The sequence below is a fragment of the Ciona intestinalis genome, chromosome 9, assembly GCF_000224145.3.
Source record: "Ciona intestinalis chromosome 9, KH, whole genome shotgun sequence".
Classification (NCBI taxonomy): domain Eukaryota; kingdom Metazoa; phylum Chordata; class Ascidiacea; order Phlebobranchia; family Cionidae; genus Ciona; species Ciona intestinalis.
The window spans coordinates 5,657,629-5,677,887 of NC_020174.2; the positions used below are offsets into that span (position 1 = coordinate 5,657,629).

At 36.1% G+C, this 20,259-nt stretch overlaps 4 protein-coding genes across 5 annotated transcripts in view; 3 read left to right on the plus strand and 1 right to left on the minus strand.

Moving 5' to 3' along the window:
• LOC445797 (discoidin domain-containing receptor 2) overlaps positions 1-5,948 on the plus strand; it is a 13,547-nt gene extending 7,599 nt beyond the window's left edge. Inside the window, exons 11-19 of one of the 2 annotated variants that reach the window (XM_018813403.2) lie at positions 908-1,028; positions 1,487-1,587; positions 2,309-2,438; positions 2,732-2,885; positions 3,247-3,327; positions 3,549-3,752; positions 4,057-4,291; positions 4,423-4,572; positions 5,149-5,948. In XM_018813403.2, the coding sequence (XP_018668948.1) occupies positions 908-1,028; positions 1,487-1,587; positions 2,309-2,438; positions 2,732-2,885; positions 3,247-3,327; positions 3,549-3,752; positions 4,057-4,291; positions 4,423-4,572; positions 5,149-5,346 (1,374 nt within the window). In that variant the 3' untranslated portion in view covers positions 5,347-5,948. The remainder of the gene's footprint in view (positions 1-907; positions 1,029-1,486; positions 1,588-2,308; positions 2,439-2,731; positions 2,886-3,246; positions 3,328-3,548; positions 3,753-4,056; positions 4,292-4,422; positions 4,573-5,148) is intronic. The other variant, XM_026836012.1, reaches the window with a different exon arrangement.
• A 605-nt stretch (positions 5,949-6,553) lies between these two features.
• LOC100175412 (coiled-coil domain-containing protein 186) lies at positions 6,554-9,938 on the minus strand. Its single transcript, XM_002129110.5, has one exon. The coding sequence runs from the start codon at positions 9,907-9,909 to the stop codon at positions 7,297-7,299; it is 2,613 nt and encodes an 870-aa protein (XP_002129146.1). The 5' UTR covers positions 9,910-9,938; the 3' UTR covers positions 6,554-7,296.
• Positions 9,939-11,056: 1,118 nt separating this feature from the next.
• Positions 11,057-12,631, plus strand: LOC100183244 (thiosulfate sulfurtransferase/rhodanese-like domain-containing protein 2). The gene has a single exon (XM_002129182.5). It carries the CDS (start codon positions 11,179-11,181, stop codon positions 12,469-12,471), a length of 1,293 nt encoding a protein of 430 aa, XP_002129218.1. The 5' UTR covers positions 11,057-11,178; the 3' UTR covers positions 12,472-12,631.
• A 1-nt stretch (position 12,632) lies between these two features.
• On the plus strand, positions 12,633-20,214 carry zf(ring)-19 (zinc finger protein). Its single transcript, NM_001078461.1, is given in 18 exon segments — positions 12,633-12,907; positions 13,217-13,285; positions 13,677-13,761; positions 14,196-14,366; positions 14,659-14,706; positions 14,892-15,001; positions 15,168-15,206; positions 15,413-15,535; positions 15,720-15,807; positions 16,121-16,172; positions 16,584-16,699; positions 17,058-17,245; positions 17,576-17,731; positions 17,962-18,057; positions 18,396-18,494; positions 18,735-18,907; positions 19,295-19,478; positions 19,786-20,214. Coding segments are annotated over 18 exon segments (2,169 nt in total). The 5' UTR covers positions 12,633-12,658; the 3' UTR covers positions 19,909-20,214.
• Positions 20,215-20,259: the final 45 nt, after the last annotated feature.

Below are 20,259 nucleotides of genomic sequence, written 5' to 3' on the forward strand. Positions count from 1 at the left end.
TTTGGCTAGACACGTATAGACAACTGATAATAAGTTAGCACATGCAAGTAGCCCAGAGTTGACGTTTTCGAGGTTCGATACATTACAAAAAAATGAAAAAATACGAAAATTATTACCCACAAAATCACATAATATGTGCCAACTCGGGCACGAAGTGCGGGAATCAGAAGTTAATTCGTTTAACTTATATCTCACTTATTTTCCATATAGACACCACTGAGGTATTCGTACAGTAGAACCAGCGACAACTGCGGACGCTCAGACCACATGGTGACATTAGAACCAATATCGAGGCAATCTTCATCCACTGGTGCAGGGGTTGGTGTGATGGATAGCAAACCACCAATGCCAATTTACCAAGAGGTTCGTGTTGTATTAGGGTTATAACTTAAACTTGACTGGCAAGTTTTATTGTATTTTGTCCAAACCTTTCTGGCTAAAGTACATACACACATGTTTTGGTTAATTTCAATACAAACATGGCAGCTCATATGCAGGATATGAATTTCATCTCATGTAGTATAGAATTTCAGGGTTTAACGATACGTTTGATCTTTCTACTTTAGGGAAATAGTCTACCGCTGTTGCTAACAGGCATAACGTAATATTCAAGTAATAAGCTCTTCTTGTAAACATATACAGTAGGGTGGGGGAAGACGGGACACCTTTCGCATCTATTTTTTCGCCCCGTTTATTAGTAAACAAAAAACATTCAAGAAATTATAAAACTTTATCCTTACAACTCCCATTGGCCGTTAGTAATTGTTTAAAATACGATCAGGATACTTAGATTTTATGTGCTAAAGGTGTCCCATCTTCCCCCACCCTACAATATCTTTTAATAGTTATTTACTTGCATAAAATAATAAGTTTTGCAAATATTACAGTTTTATTGTTTCCTCTACAGATCGACCCGACAACCAACCAACCGAACGACAACCTGTATTTTCCAAGTCAAGACGCTGTAATGTCTCCTCCCCCTCCTTACCAACAAGTTCCTGAAGTTACTCATCTTTATAATCAACCAGGTAATTGGACATTATATTAACGAATGTAACTTATTTATCCTTGCTTGACGGGTAGCGACCCCCGTTGTAACACGGGTGTTCTGTTTCATATACCGTGTGCCCCCTTACGAGTTACCACGTATGTAACTTATTTATCCTCGCTTGACGGTGCAACGACAGTCATAACACGGGTGTTCTGTTTTCATACAACTTACGAGTTACCACGTAGTTTTGTTCGCACAACATATTAAGTTGCACCCGCGGTAAAAAGATGGAGTCCAGTAGTGTCTAAGTACGTTTTGGAGTACTTTAGGTGTATTAATATACGCTAGAAAATATACACGGTGTAGTTTCTACACCTAAACATAAATACTAACTTCATTAATTCGCAAAGCTGTCTAGGCTATATTAAATCTGACCAAACTTCAAACCACTACTTTCTGTGTGTAGAGAAATTTAAACTTTTCTCTTTGTTTAAGAAGTTACACGTCTTCTCAACCAACCTGACGTCACAATGAACACCCCGAATTCGTCACACTACGCGGAGTCCAGCATTTTTCTGCCATCTCTGGAAGCTCAGGTTTGTATCTTATATATGGGTGTGCACCTGTGTTAAATTACAAAATTGTATCATTGGTAACATGGTATGTGTAATACACGTTTCATGCGATGAAGTTTTCTATTACGTCCATATGCAGTGGCGCAGCCAGGGGGGGTTAGGGAGTCGAGACCCCCTACTTTTAAACCCAATAAAAAGTTAAAAAAAAAAATGTTTTGAAAATGTTTTGATTAGTACCCCGCCCCCCTTTTTTTTCTGGCTGCGCTACTGTCCACATATATGACAACTGTGTAGGCCACTGTGTGTGATCTCATACAAACATACAATAGGCTGGGGTAAGATGGTACAGTAGGGCGGGGGAAGATGGGACACCCTTTTATTCCATTTTTTCGTCCCATTTGGTAGTAAACAAAAAACATTCAAAGAATTATAAAACTATATTCTAATGAATCCCATGGACCGTTGTTAATGGTTTAAATCACGATCAGGATATTTGTATATTGTGTGCTAAAGGTGTCCCATTTTTTCCCACAGTACTATACATGTTTTTATTCTCTTTTATTGCTCATTTAGTAGTAAACAACAAATATTTATAGAATCATACAACCATGCACCCACGCAGGTAAAATGGGGTTTCAAAATTTTTAAAACACGATTAGAAAATATGGATTATTATGTTTTAGGGATGTCCGCCGTACCACACAATACTATAGCATTAAAAACAACGTTTTGATTTTCACAGACGATCCAAGGCGTGTCTGGCAACAACATATACGCCGTCCCATGGTCGACTCCTCCCACCGGCAAACGTAATCGAAAAAACAAGCATACTACAGCGTCGGCAGCTAGCACTTTACAAGCAGATTTCCAAGGTAAAAACTAGCTACAAATCTAGCATGCAGCGTGGGTAAACCTGTCAATGCTCCCTAACATATAGTTTTGTTTCACGAGTCGGTATTGGCTTTTACAAACGAAATTGCCCGACCGTGGCAGTTATATAACATAAAAGATGATAGCATCCCTACAAAATAAATATTCACAAGTTCAAATACGTGATAGTTCGTAAATAGACACGAGGTGTGTAAAACAACTTGTGTTTTAACCACTGACGTAGCCACACTTATAGGAAATACAAGTTGTATTCATCATATATTTCAATTTGCAGACGAAATGATGAGCCTTATGTCTCTGCATGGTGATAAGCCGCCCGAGTTTCCTCGTGAGAAGCTGGAAGTAGTTGAGCAGTTAGGAGAGGGCCAGTTCGGTGAAGTACAGCTCTGTAAAGCCCACAACAGCCTTCGAAAGCTTGTATCTGCACCGTGAGTTGAACTTTTTACAACACTCGTAAACCGGGGGTGACATGTGTAACCCAGTTAAATTATGTGGCGTGGAATTGGGCTAATAATTGCGCTATTTATGTACACCGAGCTATATTCTCACGAAACTGAATCAAGTCGACTATGATACTAGGGAAGATGGATACGGTTAGCGCGTAATATCCTGTATTTCCGAATCGTATTTTAACAAATAACAAGGCTATATTTTAGAGTATAGTTTGGACACGGTTGCATTTTTTGTTTACAACCCAATAGAATGATAACCGAGAATGATAACACAGGCCATCTTACCTATACCTACTATATATTAAATTTTAACCAACTTATATTCTTTTTAATTTAGGTTCCAGTTTTCCGGTGAATTGGACGAACCAGTTTTGGTGGCGGTGAAAGTCTTACGTGCAGATGCAACTTCAAATGCGAAGTAGGTTGTCATTTAATACTAACACAGAACATTGTATGCTGAATGTGTATGAAAAACTAGTTGTTCTAAATGAATGAATGAAACTTATTTATCCCTGCGTGCCGGGGCAACAGCAGTGGTTATAACACGGGTGTTCTATTTGACAAACTGTGCCCACTTACGCTTTGCGGGTACACTGGTCATTGTGTTTCACTTTACTATAATGCAACCTGGTTCTGCAGAGAAGACTTCTTGAAAGAAGTTCGAGTAATGAGCCAAATGCAAGACCCGAACATTGTCCATCTTATTGCGGTGTGTACGAACGACGAACCATACGCCATGATAACTGAGTACATGGAGAATGGGGATTTGAACCAATACCTTCGTTCCTGCGCTGATAAAATGAACAGCGACCCAAGTTCCAAAGAAAATAGTTTGTTTTCAAGGTAATAACCCGGTACTTTAAAGGCCCTGGAGCCTAAATGGTGCACATAATGTATTTTTATATAAAGTAGTGTGGGGGGTCACGGGACACCTTTTTTTTATTTTCTGGTAGTAAACACAGAAAAGTCAAAGAAATATAAAACCGTATTTTCACGACTCTCATAGACCGTTGTTTACTCTTTAAACACGAGTATTTGGATATGATGTACTAAAGGTGTCCCATATTTTCCCGCCCTTCTCTGTATATTTATTTAGTTGAGTTAAAATTAGTCGATTATATCAGTGTTGAGTATTTTTATTTTTTAGCAATGAAGTTCTAATCAACATGTGTGTGCAAATCGCATCAGGAATGCGTTACTTATCCTCCCACAAGTTCGTGCATCGTGACCTGGCAACCAGGAACTGCTTGGTTGATTCGAATCATTCTATCCGTATCGCTGACTTTGGAATGTCGCGGAACATGTATCAGAGTGATTATTACCGAATACAAGGCCGAGCAGTCCTCCCTATTCGCTGGATGTCGTGGGAGTGCGTTCTCATGGTAAGTAATCACAACGATAAGCATATCACGAGCTGCGGCTCCTAAGCGATAATGGAACCGTGATTTGTATTATTAACTGCACGTAGCAAATTCCTGTTAAGCTGAAATCAATCTCTTGCGGTTTATTTCAGGGCAAGTTCAGCAGTGCGAGTGACGCCTGGGCGTTTGGTGTTACACTTTGGGAAATCTTTTCTTTCTGTAAACTACAGCCTCACAACTCCCTCACTGACCAACAAGTGATTGAAAACATGCATCACGTTTTCAAACGCACTGGGGAAGAGGTAAATTGTATATTCAGCTTGAGAATCAGTGTTTGGCCTGTTTGGTTAGTTATTATTATTCTTTATTGGTTGAGATCCTTGTCAAGGACCTAGGATTTAGGCCAGATTTGGCCCATTACCCCAACACTCGGAACGCCCATCTAAATCCTTCGTATGACCAGTTCCTCGACACTGCATCGCAATCTGGTTAATACTTATCCGTTTAATTACATTAACAGATTACATTAGCGACATTCGGTTATTTGTTTAACAGCCTCCAGTTCGGAGAATTAGTCCAGAGTTGAAGCTCTATGCTACTGCCATTGCGGGGGTGTGGGTTCATGAGAAAAACACATAACAGCAATTGCTCTAACCCAATTGCCCTTATAGGTTTTCAAATTGTCACCCATAAAAAATTGTCACCCATATATTTCGAACAAAAAATACCTGTGAAATAATTACCTACAAAGTTGGGAACATGGTAACTCGTAAGCGGGCAGCAAGAGGTGTATAAAACAGAACACCGATGTTATAGGCACTATCATTGCCCCGCAACGCGAGGATATAAGAGTTATATTTTTGATTCATTTTTTTCAGGTTCATTTGCAACGACCAAAACGCTGCCCTGCTACTCTGTTTAACTTAATCCGCCAATGTTGGAAGCGACAACCTGAAGACCGGCCAACCTTTGAACAACTACATGGATACTTATTGGAAAAGAAGGCAACCCCGAAACCCACTGTTCGACCCCCACCCCCAACAACAAGACCCCCAATTCCCACCCCAAGAGCGTAGGGTGTTGGATATGTTTTATCTCACCTGAAAGGTGTAGCTTGCGTTACCGTTGGTTTTCCTCCACCAGCACTATATATAGCATACACCCGCTTTCCACGATTGTAAACTTGTAGTAGGGTGGGGTAAGATGGGACATGTTTCCATTCTCGTTTAGTGACCCATTGGTGGTAATCAAAGAATATTTATTTACAGAAAAATAACCACAGCCCGTGTTTCTGAAAGAGCGTTGTTATTTGTTTAAAACACGTTTAGGAAATATGGGTTTTAGGTGCGAACGGTATCCCATCTTACCCCACAATACAAAAAGAATCACCCACCCTTGTACTTAAGGGACACTTTTCCAGCATGGCACACTGCAATCCTACTGCTTCCCACGTTAATTTGTTTTCCAACAGCTTTATTATGCAAATACACGACAACTTCAGTTATATATTCCCACTGTTAATGTTAATACCGGGTTGACGTGATAATTCTAAATTATCTCCTATTACTATTTGTGTTGTTTTTTCGTTCGGTATTTGTTTCTGTCCACTTTATTTGATCTTTGCTACGTTTGCTCGTCACATTAATGCAGTGGTTTATACATTCAGCACAAAATCGCACATTTTGTTGTCAAGTATAGTTCACTGAGGAGACCATCAAGGAGTTCGGAGAAGCGGGAAAATGGTTAAGCTTGTATGGGATAACACGCACACGCGCTATAGGGAACGAAATCCATTTATTCGACTTAATGGCTGATAAATATGGCAACCGTAAAAGGGTTTATTAGGTTGGATAAAAACTTCTCTGACTAGGTTGGAGCTATTAGCTATAATAGTAAACTCGTTGTGGCGCACGTTCAAAGATTACCTTCATTGCGCTAAAATCACTTTGAAATTAATCCTTAATATCATGTCATCGCATGCGTAAGGCAGATGCCCAACGACAACCTTAAATAGGAATTAAATTTCTCACGCTGTAGCACTCACGCTTATATATAGTAGAAGCGGGGAAAATGGGACACTTTTTCATTCTGTTTTCAAATTTCATTCGGTAGTAAACAACATTTAAAGAATTATAAAACCGTATCCTCACGATCCCCATAGACCGTTTTAACTTTTTAAACCACGATCAGGATATTTAAATATTAGGTGCTAAAGGTGTCCCAGCTTCCCCCACCCTACTATGCTTTGAAACTTCTTCCCTTACAAATACACGACACTCAATATTCTTTATGTGATCTAGTTTATTCTAGCACAGTCACATTGCACAAAGTAACTCAACATTGTACAAAAATAAAGTCCATTTTTGCTTGGGAATCTGGAGCACCCAAGCTATGATGCCCAACGTTAGGAAAAAGCACCATTGGAGCAAAAAACGAGTCCAAGTTAGAATTAGATGACGTTACGGTTTAAGATGTACACGTTGGCACAATTTAAAATCCCAAGTACTATAAATAAAAATGGAACGGAAATAAAAAGTTATGGTTCGTGGTAAAAACGGAATGGGAAATTGTTAACAAAATAAAAATTTTAGTTTGCGTTGTTACTTAAATTCAGGGAAAAAAAATGGTAAACTGATTAAAATGTGTGGTTCAGTCAGGAACCACAGAAATACAGTAACAGCAACACCTCAGCTAACTATCAAGTGCAGAATATAAATAAACAAATATATAAGTACGGACAACATATAAAATTAAGATTAAGTGGAAAAAAAACAAGCAATAATATTGAAAGTAACATTTGATCCAGGGTATTCCAGCTTATCAGAACTTAATATTGCAGAAATGTTGGGCAAGATGTTATTGCAATGTGTGGTAATTTTAATATATGTTATGTCTGCTCAATAAGTAAATAAAAACATAAACAAAACACAGATTATATAAAACAGGAGTTACAAGACTTTGTAAGGATTATATTTAGGTGTAAAAATAAAATCGAATTGTTGCTGAGAGAAGATTATTCGCAGGTGCTACGTGGTTGGTTTATTACACTGTAACCTCTGGATTTCTTTCCCAAGCATTTCTAAACTTTCTTTAAGTGTTATATTTTTCAGGAGAGTGTCTTCAAGGACTGACTGCATTTTACGATTGACTTCAATGGACAGTTCAAGGGTCATACCATGTTTAGGTTTAGAATCAGTGTGTTGGCGTGGTGGGGCAAGCACCCCTGCTTCTTCTCTTATAATATAGTGTTGGATAAGCCGCTGTTTCTTCTGTAACTCCTCAACCAGCTGCTGCACATGCTCTTGTAGGAAATCAATTTTATCATTCTTCTTTGCGTGGATTTGCTGCAAGCGAACTATTCTCTCAATAAGCATCTGTCTGTCAACTGGCCCTGCATTGCCAGTGATCGCTGTTTCTGGAACTGAGACATGGTCATAAGTTGCACTTGTTGTCCCATTTGTTTCACCTGAATATGAATTAACACGGTCCAAAGAATTTGTTGAACTTGCCCTACTTCCCATGCTTCCACAATCTGCACTATGGTTTGTGCTGTTGGGACTTGAAGCATTGGAAAGTGCATCAACATTGTCCATCTTCCTCTTGGCTTGATTCAACTGCCTGGACAAATCTTTCACACAGGCATTATTCTTTCTCTTTACCGTCCTCATTTCATCTTTAAGGTCTTCAATCTGTAGTAGCAGCTGGCAAATTGACTTCTCTTTCTCCTCGAGACGAGTAGACATGTCTGAAGTAGACTTCTTACTGGTTGTGGTTTCAACCTCCAGCGATGTTGTCACACTTTGCACCTCAGTAAGTAACTGGGAGTTTTGTGACTTTAGTAGACTGATTTCATCTGTTTGAGAAACAACTTTAGCATTTAGATCTTCAACCCGGACAGCAAGTTCTGTGTTTTTTGAGCTCATTCTCTCAGTAAACTGAAGCAACTGCTGTTCCTTCTCTTCTTTGCAAGCAAGATCAGATATTGCAGTGTCACGTTTTTCAATGGCAATATCCAATTCAACTTTTAGTTCATTCACATTTACATTAGCAGCTTCTAACTGACTTTGTAATTGCTCCATTGCTTGTAGTTTCTCTGCCATTTGAGTTGAAGATAGCTTTTGTTTGTTCATAACTTGTTCATAGCCGTGTATTACTTGTTCATTCTTCATTCTCTCACTTTCCAAACATTCGACTCTCGACTTTAATACCTTTCCCTCTTCCAGCAAATCTTTGTGTTTAATTTTTAACATGTTAAGTTCCTCTGTCTTTTGTTTTAATATACCCCGTACTTCACTTGTTTCAGTTTCTTTTTGAGTCAAAGTTTGCAGCTTTTCTTTTAGTTCTATGTCCAGAGCATTAGACTTAATTTCCTCAGATTCTTGATAAGTCTTAATCATGTCATGACAGTTTTTCCGTATCTGCTCAGTCTCTTCTTTAGCTTGTTGTATCTCAGACACCATCTTGTCACATTTTTCTTTGGTTTCCTTGTGACTATCAACTTCTGTCTTTAACTTGTTTTGAGCCCAACGAACTTTAATGATCTGCGAGTTGATCTCTTCTTTTAACTTTTCAATTTCCTGTCGTTGCACACTGTATTCCCCTTCCTTCTTTTCCAGAGCTGCTTTGCACTTAAAAAAATCTGCTTTCACAGCTTTAAGTTGAGCGACTGCTTTCTCTCGTTCCTTTGTCGTGTTTCTCGCGTACATTTCCGCCGCGTCTTTTTTCTGCCGTAAATCCAACAATTCCTTTTCCCTTCGCGCATAGTTCATCACGGCCGCTTGCTTTTCAGTCTGTGCTGCAGCACATTGTTTGTTGAGCTCTTTGAACTTATTTTCAGCATCCTGTTGTAGTCTTGCTATAGTTCGTTTAGCAGCAACATCATGAGCACTCAGTTTTTCATGCGTTTGTTTTAAATCTTGATGTAACTCCACATTAGCACCTTCCAGTTTCTTACACGCTTCCTTTAAAGTTAAAATTTCATTTTCAAAATCAACAATCTGTTTCTCTTGTTCTTTATGTGAGGACAAGCTGTATAAACCACAAGTTGATGAATCGTGGAGAAAGGAAGTCACTGCCAAGTTTAAACTTTCAATGTTAGTGTTCTTTGTACAATCTAGGTTAAATTTAACAACACGATCATCTTCAAGTACAACAGACACAACCTTCACCCTGCTTTCATTCAAAGCATCACCACAATCCCCAACAACAACCTCAGAAGCCGTTTCATTGTCGATTATTGGTGTTTTGACTTCAAAATTAGAAATTTCATCAATAGATTTATTTGCTGGATCTGAATTGCTGTTTGTAGAAATATTCTGATCACTATTTATTTCCAAAGAAGCTTTATCCTCTTTTACCTTATTAGATTGATGTTCTACATCCGAATTGTTAGTAGATACATTCGGATCATCATTAATGCTTGATGTAGCATCAGTTTCTTCTTCATTTGAAATTTGTTCGGCATCAGATTCTAAAATTTCAGTTTCATTCAGATTTTCAGATTCAGTTGGATCGATATCGGGTTTCATATTTTGTTCATCATCTGAACTGGTCCCCGAGTTGGATATTTGTTCATGGATAATTTGAGAATCTTTTGAAGAATGATGGTCAAAGTTGACATTGTTTTCAATAACTTCCATGCTTATTTATTGTCACCCATGGACATTAAAGCCTGAAAAACACAAAATTAATAAATAAATGAAACCTTTTCTGGGACACAGATGTCTATATCTCAATAATACATTGTATATCTTAAATATTACAGCGTCACTATTGTTAATTAGCATATATAAAGAATCCTAACACATTTAACCAGATAGCCTCTTCTTAGTTCTTAATACTACACGAACTTTTGCTTAATGCGCCGTTATAGGATTTCGCATACACGCAGTTCGCACCGTACTTTAACCTTCGAAACATGCTTTAAGTATCCTTATAGCCATTTAAAGATCTTACTCTTTTGTTCTTTATACATAGCGCGATCTCTTTATCGATTATATACAAACGTTTTACAGAAATAGCCCATTCCGCTCTTACCACTACGTAATCAAGTGATGATGATTACTGAAGTACCGAGACGTAAACGTATATATAGAAATGCTAGAAAGCAACGCGTCAACTGATGTTGGCAAGCAACAACGTATGTTTCTGATTTTATACCGTATGTGGAGATTAAACAAATACATTTAAAAACGTTATTTTACATTATTCGGTCTCTTTTTGGACTCTATTTGTTTTTTAGCTTACGCTATACTATTTCTATGAGATCACATTGCGTATCTTTTTTTTACGTCGGTGACGTCACGAGTCATGTGATGATCAAAAACAATAATAAATGATAAATCGCGTTGTGTGGGAAGTGTGCCTGTTTAACGACCAACGAATGGTTTGTTTTACTACTTTCCCAGTGCTGTGAGGCCTGCATGACCTTCATTATTATCAAAGGTTTGCATTAACCGTATCTTTGTGTATTCTTTGCTATTTTTAACGTATTCGTTTTTGTTTGAGTTAGGAATTAACGTATAATATAGTTATCGTCTTATCGAGTCACGTACGTCGTATTTATATATAATATACATACATGCATATCATATATGTGTTATCTGAAATTGACTCACTCTATTAAAATAATTGTATTTGCTCAGCTATTTTCGTCTGCATGATTGAACTGTAATTTTAATTACTGTGTTAATTATTGAATAAAAATAAGTATTATTGAATAAAAATAAGTATTATTGAATAAAAATAAGTAATCTTATATTTGTGTATTTTGTTTTAGAATGGTATAGTGAAACAAATATGTTTTGTCCCAATGTTATTCCACAGTAGAGTACTAGAGTCACAAGTTTAAACTGTAGCTTATCTGATGCGTTTTCTTATTTTAGACATTTTAGTTAAGCAAATGCAATATGAAAGTCAAACGTGTTTCTGAAAAATATTTGAATAAAGTTGTCGACAAAATAAAGTTTTCAGAGTTCGTGAAATCACTCTTGGTAGAGGGAGATGGGGAACAAAAATGGCGGTGTTGTCAATTGACTTTCAATAACAGGGGCTCTGCTTATAAGCATGTTTCTGTGTTTCACTTAGATTTAGTGAAGAGTTATTCAGATGAGACTGTGCATTCTAAAGTAGTGAAGCGTGAAGATTGTGATGGCTGCCACGAATCTAATGAGTTTGCAAATGGGGAAACGAAACCTATTGTTAATTATACTTGTACTTGTGATGGAGCATTTGTAGTGTTGTTGTATTATTATTACACAAATCTGCAAGGTGAAACACATAATGTTGAAAGGTGGCAGAGACAAGTATGCACTGAGTTGAAATTAACAGGAAAAATAAGGATTGCTGATGAAGGGATAAATGGAACTGTAGAAGGCTGTGATTGCTCAACAGAGAAATATATGCAGGCAATGCTTAACTACAGTTCCTTTTCCAACATGTTACGCACTGATTTTAAAATGAGCGCAGGCAATGGCTGTTGTTTTGATGACTTAAAAGTTGGTATTCACTCTGAGCTTTGTACATTGGGAATAACATCACAGGAACTAAAACCAGCAATTGGAAACCATTTAACCCCAGAACAGTTTCACCAAAAACTTAAAGAAATGGAAGAGTTATCTAGCACTGGTGCTAGAGCAGAGCCACTGCTGTTAGATTGTCGCAACTTCTATGAGAGTAAAATAGGATATTTTGATGGTGCTGTCAAGCCTGACCTAAGGAAATTCAGTTACTTTACTGAGTATGTGGACAAAAACCGTGAGTTATTTAATAATCGGGAAATTCTGACGTACTGCACAGGTGGTATTAGATGCGAGAGAGCATCAGCATATGTTAAGCAAGCTACCAATTGCTCTAATGTGTTTCAATTAAAAGGAGGAATACATAAGTACCTTGAACAGTATCCTGGCAGTGATTTATATAAAGGAAAGCTGTTCGTATTTGATAATAGGTATGGAATTAATATTGGAGATTCTGACAGACCTGCTGTTTCGAACTGTTTCTTCTGTCCTGCTCCGTGCGATAAATATAAGCTATGTTCCACTGCAGGTTGCTGTCAGCTGGTTTTGATCTGCCAATATTGTAGAGAGACCGGCATAACCACATGCTGTGACACTTGTGCACAAAATGCCAAACTCAACCAAGTATGTAAACAATGCAGATGCACAGTAACTAGGGAAAGAGCGGCAACAGAAAGTTTATGAGCTAGTTTTGGTGCGAGTTTTTACATAATGATGCCGTTTTAACATTGTTATTTGTGGCAAAGAAAAACATACTGCCAATTATCATTAGTATCATTCTGCTATGTTTGTTGCTAAAATTGGGGCTATCTAATTGTTTTATGTATTTTTTTAAAAATTGCAGCGTCTTTTAATAAGTAACTGCTTAGAAATGCCATTGGGCAGATTCGGAAGTAAAAAACAAAGTAAAAATGCCAAACGTCGATTTGAACACCTTATGGTCATGGCCAAGGAGAATCCGGACCGAATCTTTGACTTGAGTGATTGCGAACTACATGAGGTTCCCAACCTCATGTTCTCACAATGTCGTGTATTGCTAACAGAGAGTCTACTGCTACATTCCAATTTATTAAAGTCTCTCAAGCATGGTGGGAAAATGTCATGTCTAACTTCTCTAAGGGTATGTAAGTGAATTGCAATGTTAATGCTATTTGAAAACTCGTTATAGTTCTAATGTAAATTTTATGTATTGTGTTATAGCTATATGTAGGTGATTTCTGATATGTATGTAACTTAATCTGCTTTAGTGATTTAAAACAATGTAGGTTCTGTTGAATATGATAAGTTCCTCTTTAAACAATGTGAATTCTGTATGAATATAATAAGTTCCTCTTTTGTTTTGTAACTATACAGTAACATGATCTACATTACAGATGACTATATTATATTTGTTGTAACTTCATATGACACATTGTATGCATTATCGCAGGTGTTGGATTTACACAACAACCGCATTGCTCTACTACCTAAAGACATTGGTGTTCTTAGTAATCTACAGGTAACTTAACTATAACAACTGTCTTTTGGATTCCCAAAATCACATGAGTTTGGGAGCATCTATTAGCATAACATTTTTGTATTGGACAAAATCTTGGGTGACCTGGCAAACTGCAGTTACACTTATAGTCGTCAAACATAGGAAACCTTAATAATTACTGTGGCAAATGCATTATACTTGAGTTAAACTACACTCTTGTATAACAATTCCTGTTTTAGGTTTAAAACTGGAATTGAAAAACGTATGAAGTCACCATTGTTTTACTCCCTTCGAATTGCGATATGTGTATTAGGTATATGTTGAGGATATTATACGGTAATCGTATTATAGGCTATATATAGGTTATAGTTTTTATATTTCTTATCAGTCACACAACTATATTTAAACACAGGTGTTCAACATAGAAAACAACCGAATAACCGAACTCCCAGATTCTATTGGGGATCTTAAAAAGCTACAGAGTCTTTTAGCTAAAGGTTGGCAGCAAAATAAATTTTACTTAAATAAATTATTCATGATCCGATCCTTAGTGTCCCATGATAATTAAATGGATTACCAATTTAAAAAAAATGTACCTTAACCTTCAATTCAAAAATAGTGTGCATTAAAGTATTGATACACTACTTTTAAATATAAAATAAATTTTTGAATTTTACCTCTGATTTATTTTAGCTTTCTGTGTCATTTGTCTTTAAACTCAAGCAAAACTACGGGTTAATTAACTTTTTCTCTTTGGTTTTAAATGTAAATATGTTTTTAACTTTAAGCGTATTTTAACGACTTTTGTTTTGTTTGCTATATCCTATCTTTTCGTTTAAAATATTTTCAACTCTTCGTTACTCTAATCTTAAAGGCAAATAAAATTGTTATTTTTTTAGTTGCATAAAACTTTGCATGATATTTTACTCAGATAACCAGCTTAACAGTCTTCCAACCACCATAAGTGGAATGGAGAGTTTACGAACTCTGGACATCAGTGGAACAAACAAAGTTCTCTACCTTCCAAAAACTTTGTGCAAAGTTCGAACCCTGGAAGTTCTTGTGCTTTCCAACCCTGCAGTGATGGAGTATCCTCATTCAAGTAAATAGAGACTAAACTCTAACATCTATGAATTCTATTTAAATAAAAGAATGGCGATGCCATTTAGACGAAATATAATCTATAATACAAAAATTGGTTGGACTTGATTTCTGTCTGTTACATTTTCGTAGCATCTGATTATCTCATTTTCGTAGCACCAGACCTGTATCGTATCCTCTGGGATAAACACTGGCTCGTCATTCATTGTCATAACATTGGCTTTTCTAAAGTTTTCCTTACATTTGAACAGTATCCCTCAATGTAATTTTCAGTTCATGTATTGTACTTTCAGTGGTTGCATGTGAAGGACTTGAAGCTATTCAAAAGTTTATCTGTAAAGGTAATTCTATTTTGCCCATAATAAAATCGACATCTTATGAAATGCACTTATATTATAAGCTACTGTTTACTGGAAATATTAACCTTTATCAAACAACATCAACTATGCTCTACTTATATCAACTGTATATTTAAGTTGTCTGATTGTTATGTTTTTATTCCTAAACAACTATCCTCCCCCCACAGATACTGGTATAGAATACATCCCTCCTTCCCACGCAACTTTTAAGGTCCTTGACTCATCTGCCACTACCTCCTCCTCCTCTTCTAAACAAACTGCTGCAGCCAATCTTCAAGTAAGCCACATATTACACTAAGATGCTCAACCCCATGTGCTAATGTTGTGTTATATACATATGTATATATATATGTGTAATTCATATAGTATAGATGTACAGTTTTTTTTGCCATTTTATCGTTTATTTGCTGCTTTTTGAGCATGTTGTTTTATTTTCATGTCAGTTGTACCAGAGCAGCATGGACCAATATCAGCGTAGTAAGGTAACGTGCTACTTGTTTCAGCATGTTCATATATGTTGTTACCTGCTTGTTTTAATATTGGTTGTATACATCTCATATATATGGGTGTTGCATGCAAAATAAATTATACACATTTAAAAAAAAAATCGCTGCAACAAATGGGTAATTACTTGATCATGGTCATGGTTCATGTGTTATCTTCACATGCATATATATATTATATATAGGATGAGAAAATGAAACAGCAACTGGAAATAGAGCGTTCAATAGCAGAACAACAGAGGGAACAAGCTTATCTCACCGCGAAGGCAAAACATGAAAAAGCAAAGGAAAATGCTTTTCTTAAACAGGTTGGACCTTTATGGTGTGGTTTATCCAACGTGCAGTGCAATATACTAGGACTAGATGAATAGTTAGACACACAATTCAACTAAGCAAATGCAACATAATTATTGATATGTTTACTGATTAATCCATGTAGAAAGTTCTAGGTTTTGGTGCCTTTGTATTAAACCATTAACCTAAAACTTGCAGGAACAAGCCGTCTTTGATCGTTCCATCAGTGAACAGCAGAAGAAAACGGAGATAGAGAGACAGGAAATGATGAAAACCTTAACGCAAGGTATATTTTGATTATTAGGCCGCTGGTAATACATTTTTATGTGGGTGTAATTAGCACAGTAGTAATTAATAAGGTAATAACAAAACATTACCACTACTACATTTTCATTATTTTCTAGTTTGAATCTATGCACCTTTATTTGTTTATAGAAAACCCATTGTCCATACATTTATTTTATATGTATGATGCAAAATTTTCTATTTCTAATGCTTGCTTGTAAGTTGTAATATAAAATGGTGGCTGTTATTACCCAATTCAGTAGCAGTTGTCACATCCCCAATACCAATCCATACTAATTAGATTAACTTTACAGTGGAGGAGGAAGCATCAAGACTCGTCAACAAACTTGTGAGCATGAACATTGGGTAAGTGGATTGGTAGTTTACTGTGGTTGTACAGTTGATGTTAAATAACAAATACAATCATTTATTGACACTTATTGTTCTCTATTATAACTTGTAATATCCAAAGAACCTTGGCACAATGGTTAGCGTGCTTGCCTCTAGCTCAGACAGTATGGGTTCAAGACTCGATGCTGCCACCATTGTTGGCAATACACTTACAGAAATTGCTTCATCACAGTTTCTAATATGGCCAGTAATACATCAGTAAAATAGAAAAAATTTCCCATAAAGTTACATCAGAAGTTCTGTGAAAACTCTTAAGCGAGCAAGAGGTGTACAAAATAGAACACCCATGGTATAACTTATAACGACCGTCTTTCTGATGTGAAAATAGAGCAAGTTCATTTATCAAAAGCTATTTTTTACCATCAGGGCAAAACAAAGGGAAGAGATGTTGGAAGGAATGGAAAGAGAGAGAATGGAACAAGAAGAAAGGTTTAAAGTCACACAGGAAGATATTGATAAACTGAGGAAAAAGGAAACTCTTGGTGGGTCACGTGTGTGGAGCGGTGTGTTTGGATTTACTTTTTACAAAACACAGTTGCAATTTTTATTGAGTGGCTATCACTAGAAGTCAAACTTGTCTGGGTGTTAGTATGACCATAATATAGAAAAAAGTTGAACTTGTTTTTTTCTTTTTTCTTTTCTTTAAAAAGTTTAACTTTTTTCTGTTATTGATTTAGAGAATTAAAACTTTAGACTAAACAAAAAAAACAATAAAACAACTTTGCAAGTAAATAACTCTTAAAAGATATATTTTTACAGGAAGGGCTTTTAACTTGAATATTACGTTATGCCTAGTATTTCCTAAAGTCGAAATATCAAGCATATTGTTTTTACCAACAGCTGCCATGCAGTCAGTGTTGGCCGACAATGCTCATTATGCGATCGCGATCAAGAAATATCTCGGTGAGCAAGACCATATGACGAGGCAAGCACAACAAACACTCGGTGCTGATAATGAGCTTATTGAACATGAACTGAAACGTCAGCAATGGAACCAAGGAGTTTTGGTTGATCAAATTCTGCATGAGGTGTGTAAACTATGCAATGTTAAACTGGTGAAACTTTTAGTTTATTGTGCAAAAACACAGTAACTGTAAAAAGAAACAATGCTTGGATTTAATTTTTGTCTGTTACGTTTTGTAGCACCAGATCCTAACAGTAAAAAGTTTGGATAAGATTAAACATGTAAGGGTGAGTCTTATATTGTGACATGCTATGCTACCTAGGGCTTGGCTATAGGCTGGAGCGGGCTTGTTTCCAAGTTATAAATAACACCCAAACTTGTACTTTATTTCTCTAACATATCAAATGTAATGAACAAGCTGCATCTGATGTTTAATTGGATATTTTTTTTTCAGGAAAGCCTCCAAAAGGAAGCATTCATAATGTTGAAGTTGCAACATGATGCTGTACAAGCACGTTTAGTGGACCAGATTGGCCAACTCCAGGGTGAATTGATAAGACTCACACAGATAGAAGCACAGAGAAATAAACATAGGATAGACCAGGACAAGGTTGGCAACAAATATTCACCAGTGTGTCTTTACTCTGTAGTAAATGTTTTAATACAATCAAGTTGTAATAAAACTCTATAAATATTTATATTTTACCAATATATATAATTGTTTTTTTCACCAATGTGTTTTTTGTTAATATTTTTTAGGCCAATTGCTCTGTATTTTTACTATACAAATGTCCATACATTTACATTTTATTGTGTTTAATTGTTTAATTTGTATTTTAGCAAACGTTATCTTTGATACGAAATGAGCTTACCGATCTCCTCATACAATTGCTTAAGGAAAAAGACCATAGAGAAGAAATGGTCAAATCTCGATTGGTAACTGCACACCTTCTTAATCTTTTGTTTAAGTTTCTACAGACTAATAAAATAATATTTTTTTCAGTAAATTTTAACATTTAAGGCAATTTCCAGTGGTTTCTTTTGGTTTGTCCAAAGTCAGCCATATAGTAATAAAAAGAAAGTACCCCTAAAAATAAATGCCTACAAACTTACATTTGTGTGGTAACTCGTAAGCAGGCACGAGGTGTATGAAACAGAACACCTGTGTTATAACGACAGTTGTTCCGGCCACGCGAAGATAAATACCTTTTATTTATTCATTGGGGCGATATATATCTTTGTGTTTTCATAAAAATAATGAAAATCGGCCACAGGTTGAGATGGAACAACAAAGGGAGGACGACCAGGTGGATTTCTGGCTCGTTCAATATCAGAAACTACTTGACACCAAACCGGAAGTTCTGGTGCAAAAGGTATGTCAATGGATGGGTCAAGCTGGTTTATATTTATGACTGAGATCTTAAAACATGCTATTTCATCCTCGTTTAAAAAGTTAAGGGGGCATGACACCCCTATGCACGCCAAACATTACGCTTATAAACCAACAAAAATATTTTTTAAACTAATGAAAATATTTTCTAAACCAACTAAATTTTTTCCAAACCAACCAAATATTTTTTCATCCATCCTCATCTGATACTTGTTTCCTCCAGGAGCATGGAGTTGATCCTCAGATCGTGAGGTTGCTCCAAAGATCGGATGCAGCTCACCATCTTTCTGCGTTTGCTCGTCACCACATTACCATGGATACAATCACCACACTGGATGATGAGAAGTTACGAAGTCTCGGCGTTTTTGAGATTGGATTACGCGAGAATATTTTAAGGTTGTTTAAATATAAAATCGTTTAACGTTTTATAAGGTATTATACATATATTGTTAAACATAGATATCATATTAACCTTGTTTCAAGTTTTGTATAAGGTATCTATGTTTGTCATTTAAATTTTATTTAATATTTTAATTGTTGACATATGTACAGGTTGTATATATTCTGTGGCTGCCAAGTGTATTTTAAGTCTGAACAATTGTAGTTTTGCTGCTTATTCTTTTATCTTTATTTATTTATTAATTTGGTTTTTTAAAATTGTATTCAAAGACATAAATTAATTCATTATTTTATGAAAAAAAAGTAATAAAACACTTGGTGGCATGACTGCTCTTTTTCACATGTATTTATAAGGTCACAGTTTATTAATATTGTAATTTACAGGGAGATTGAAGAGTTGTATATACAGAGGAAGAAAGTTGATCTTCCCACTCCAGACGAGGAGCATCCACCACCAACTGCTCCCGTTGAACAATCTACATCTCAAGATCCGGATGTTGTTCAACCGACTGCTCCATCAGAATCACAGGAAGAAGAGAATGAATGCGTCGTGTGCCTCGACAGGAATGTAAGATTTTTGTTTCTTTAAATATAAGTAACTACAGTTAGCTTAGCTAGCTTTGGAAATATCTTGTATTTTTTTATCAATATGAAAAGTTTCTGGTATTTAAAAATAACACAATCTTTATTTATATCTTTAAAAAGCGATTTATAGCGAAAATCAGGTTATTTAAAATGATTAGAAAGGAATCATGGAAAAATGTGTGGGAAAGAGTTATTTAAAAAGTGTTATTTAAAAGGCTGTTGCACCCCAATATTTTTAAATGTTTTGGAATCAAATATATTAATCAGCACAAACCTGTTTTTCTCTACAGAGCGACACCATATTCCTCCCATGCGGCCACGTGTGTGCGTGTTTCATCTGCTCAACACAACTACAATCTTGCCCCATGTGTCGGAGTGATGTGACGCAAAAAATAAAGATCTTCCGCAGCTAAGACCTTATGCTGACAACTGTACACTGCTATTAACACATGTGTTCATGCTTTTGCATGTTATCCTTTGTGTTCCCAGTTTAAAGTTTCACATCAACTTTTATCTTTTTTAAAGTTTTTCAGTGCAAGTACGAACTTATATAAGAAAGTGATTCTATTTCTTCAGCACCAGCAAACTTTTACCTTGGTGTATCATGGTGGAAACAGCAATATTGCAGTGCACTTATTCTTTGCCTTTTTGTTTCATAACCTTCAAACTGCATTAAAACTAATCTATTTCTAACACAATCATTAAAAGTCTTATGTTAATTGTATCTCCATTTACAGTCGTGTAATATAGTGGGGTGGGGAAAG

Coding starts and splice junctions, on each gene's coding strand:
- LOC100175412 (XM_002129110.5), bottom strand. CDS start 9,909: ATGGAAGTTATTGAAAACAATGTCAACTTTGACCATCATTCTTCAAAA.
- LOC100183244 (XM_002129182.5), top strand. CDS start 11,179: ATGAAAGTCAAACGTGTTTCTGAAAAATATTTGAATAAAGTTGTCGAC.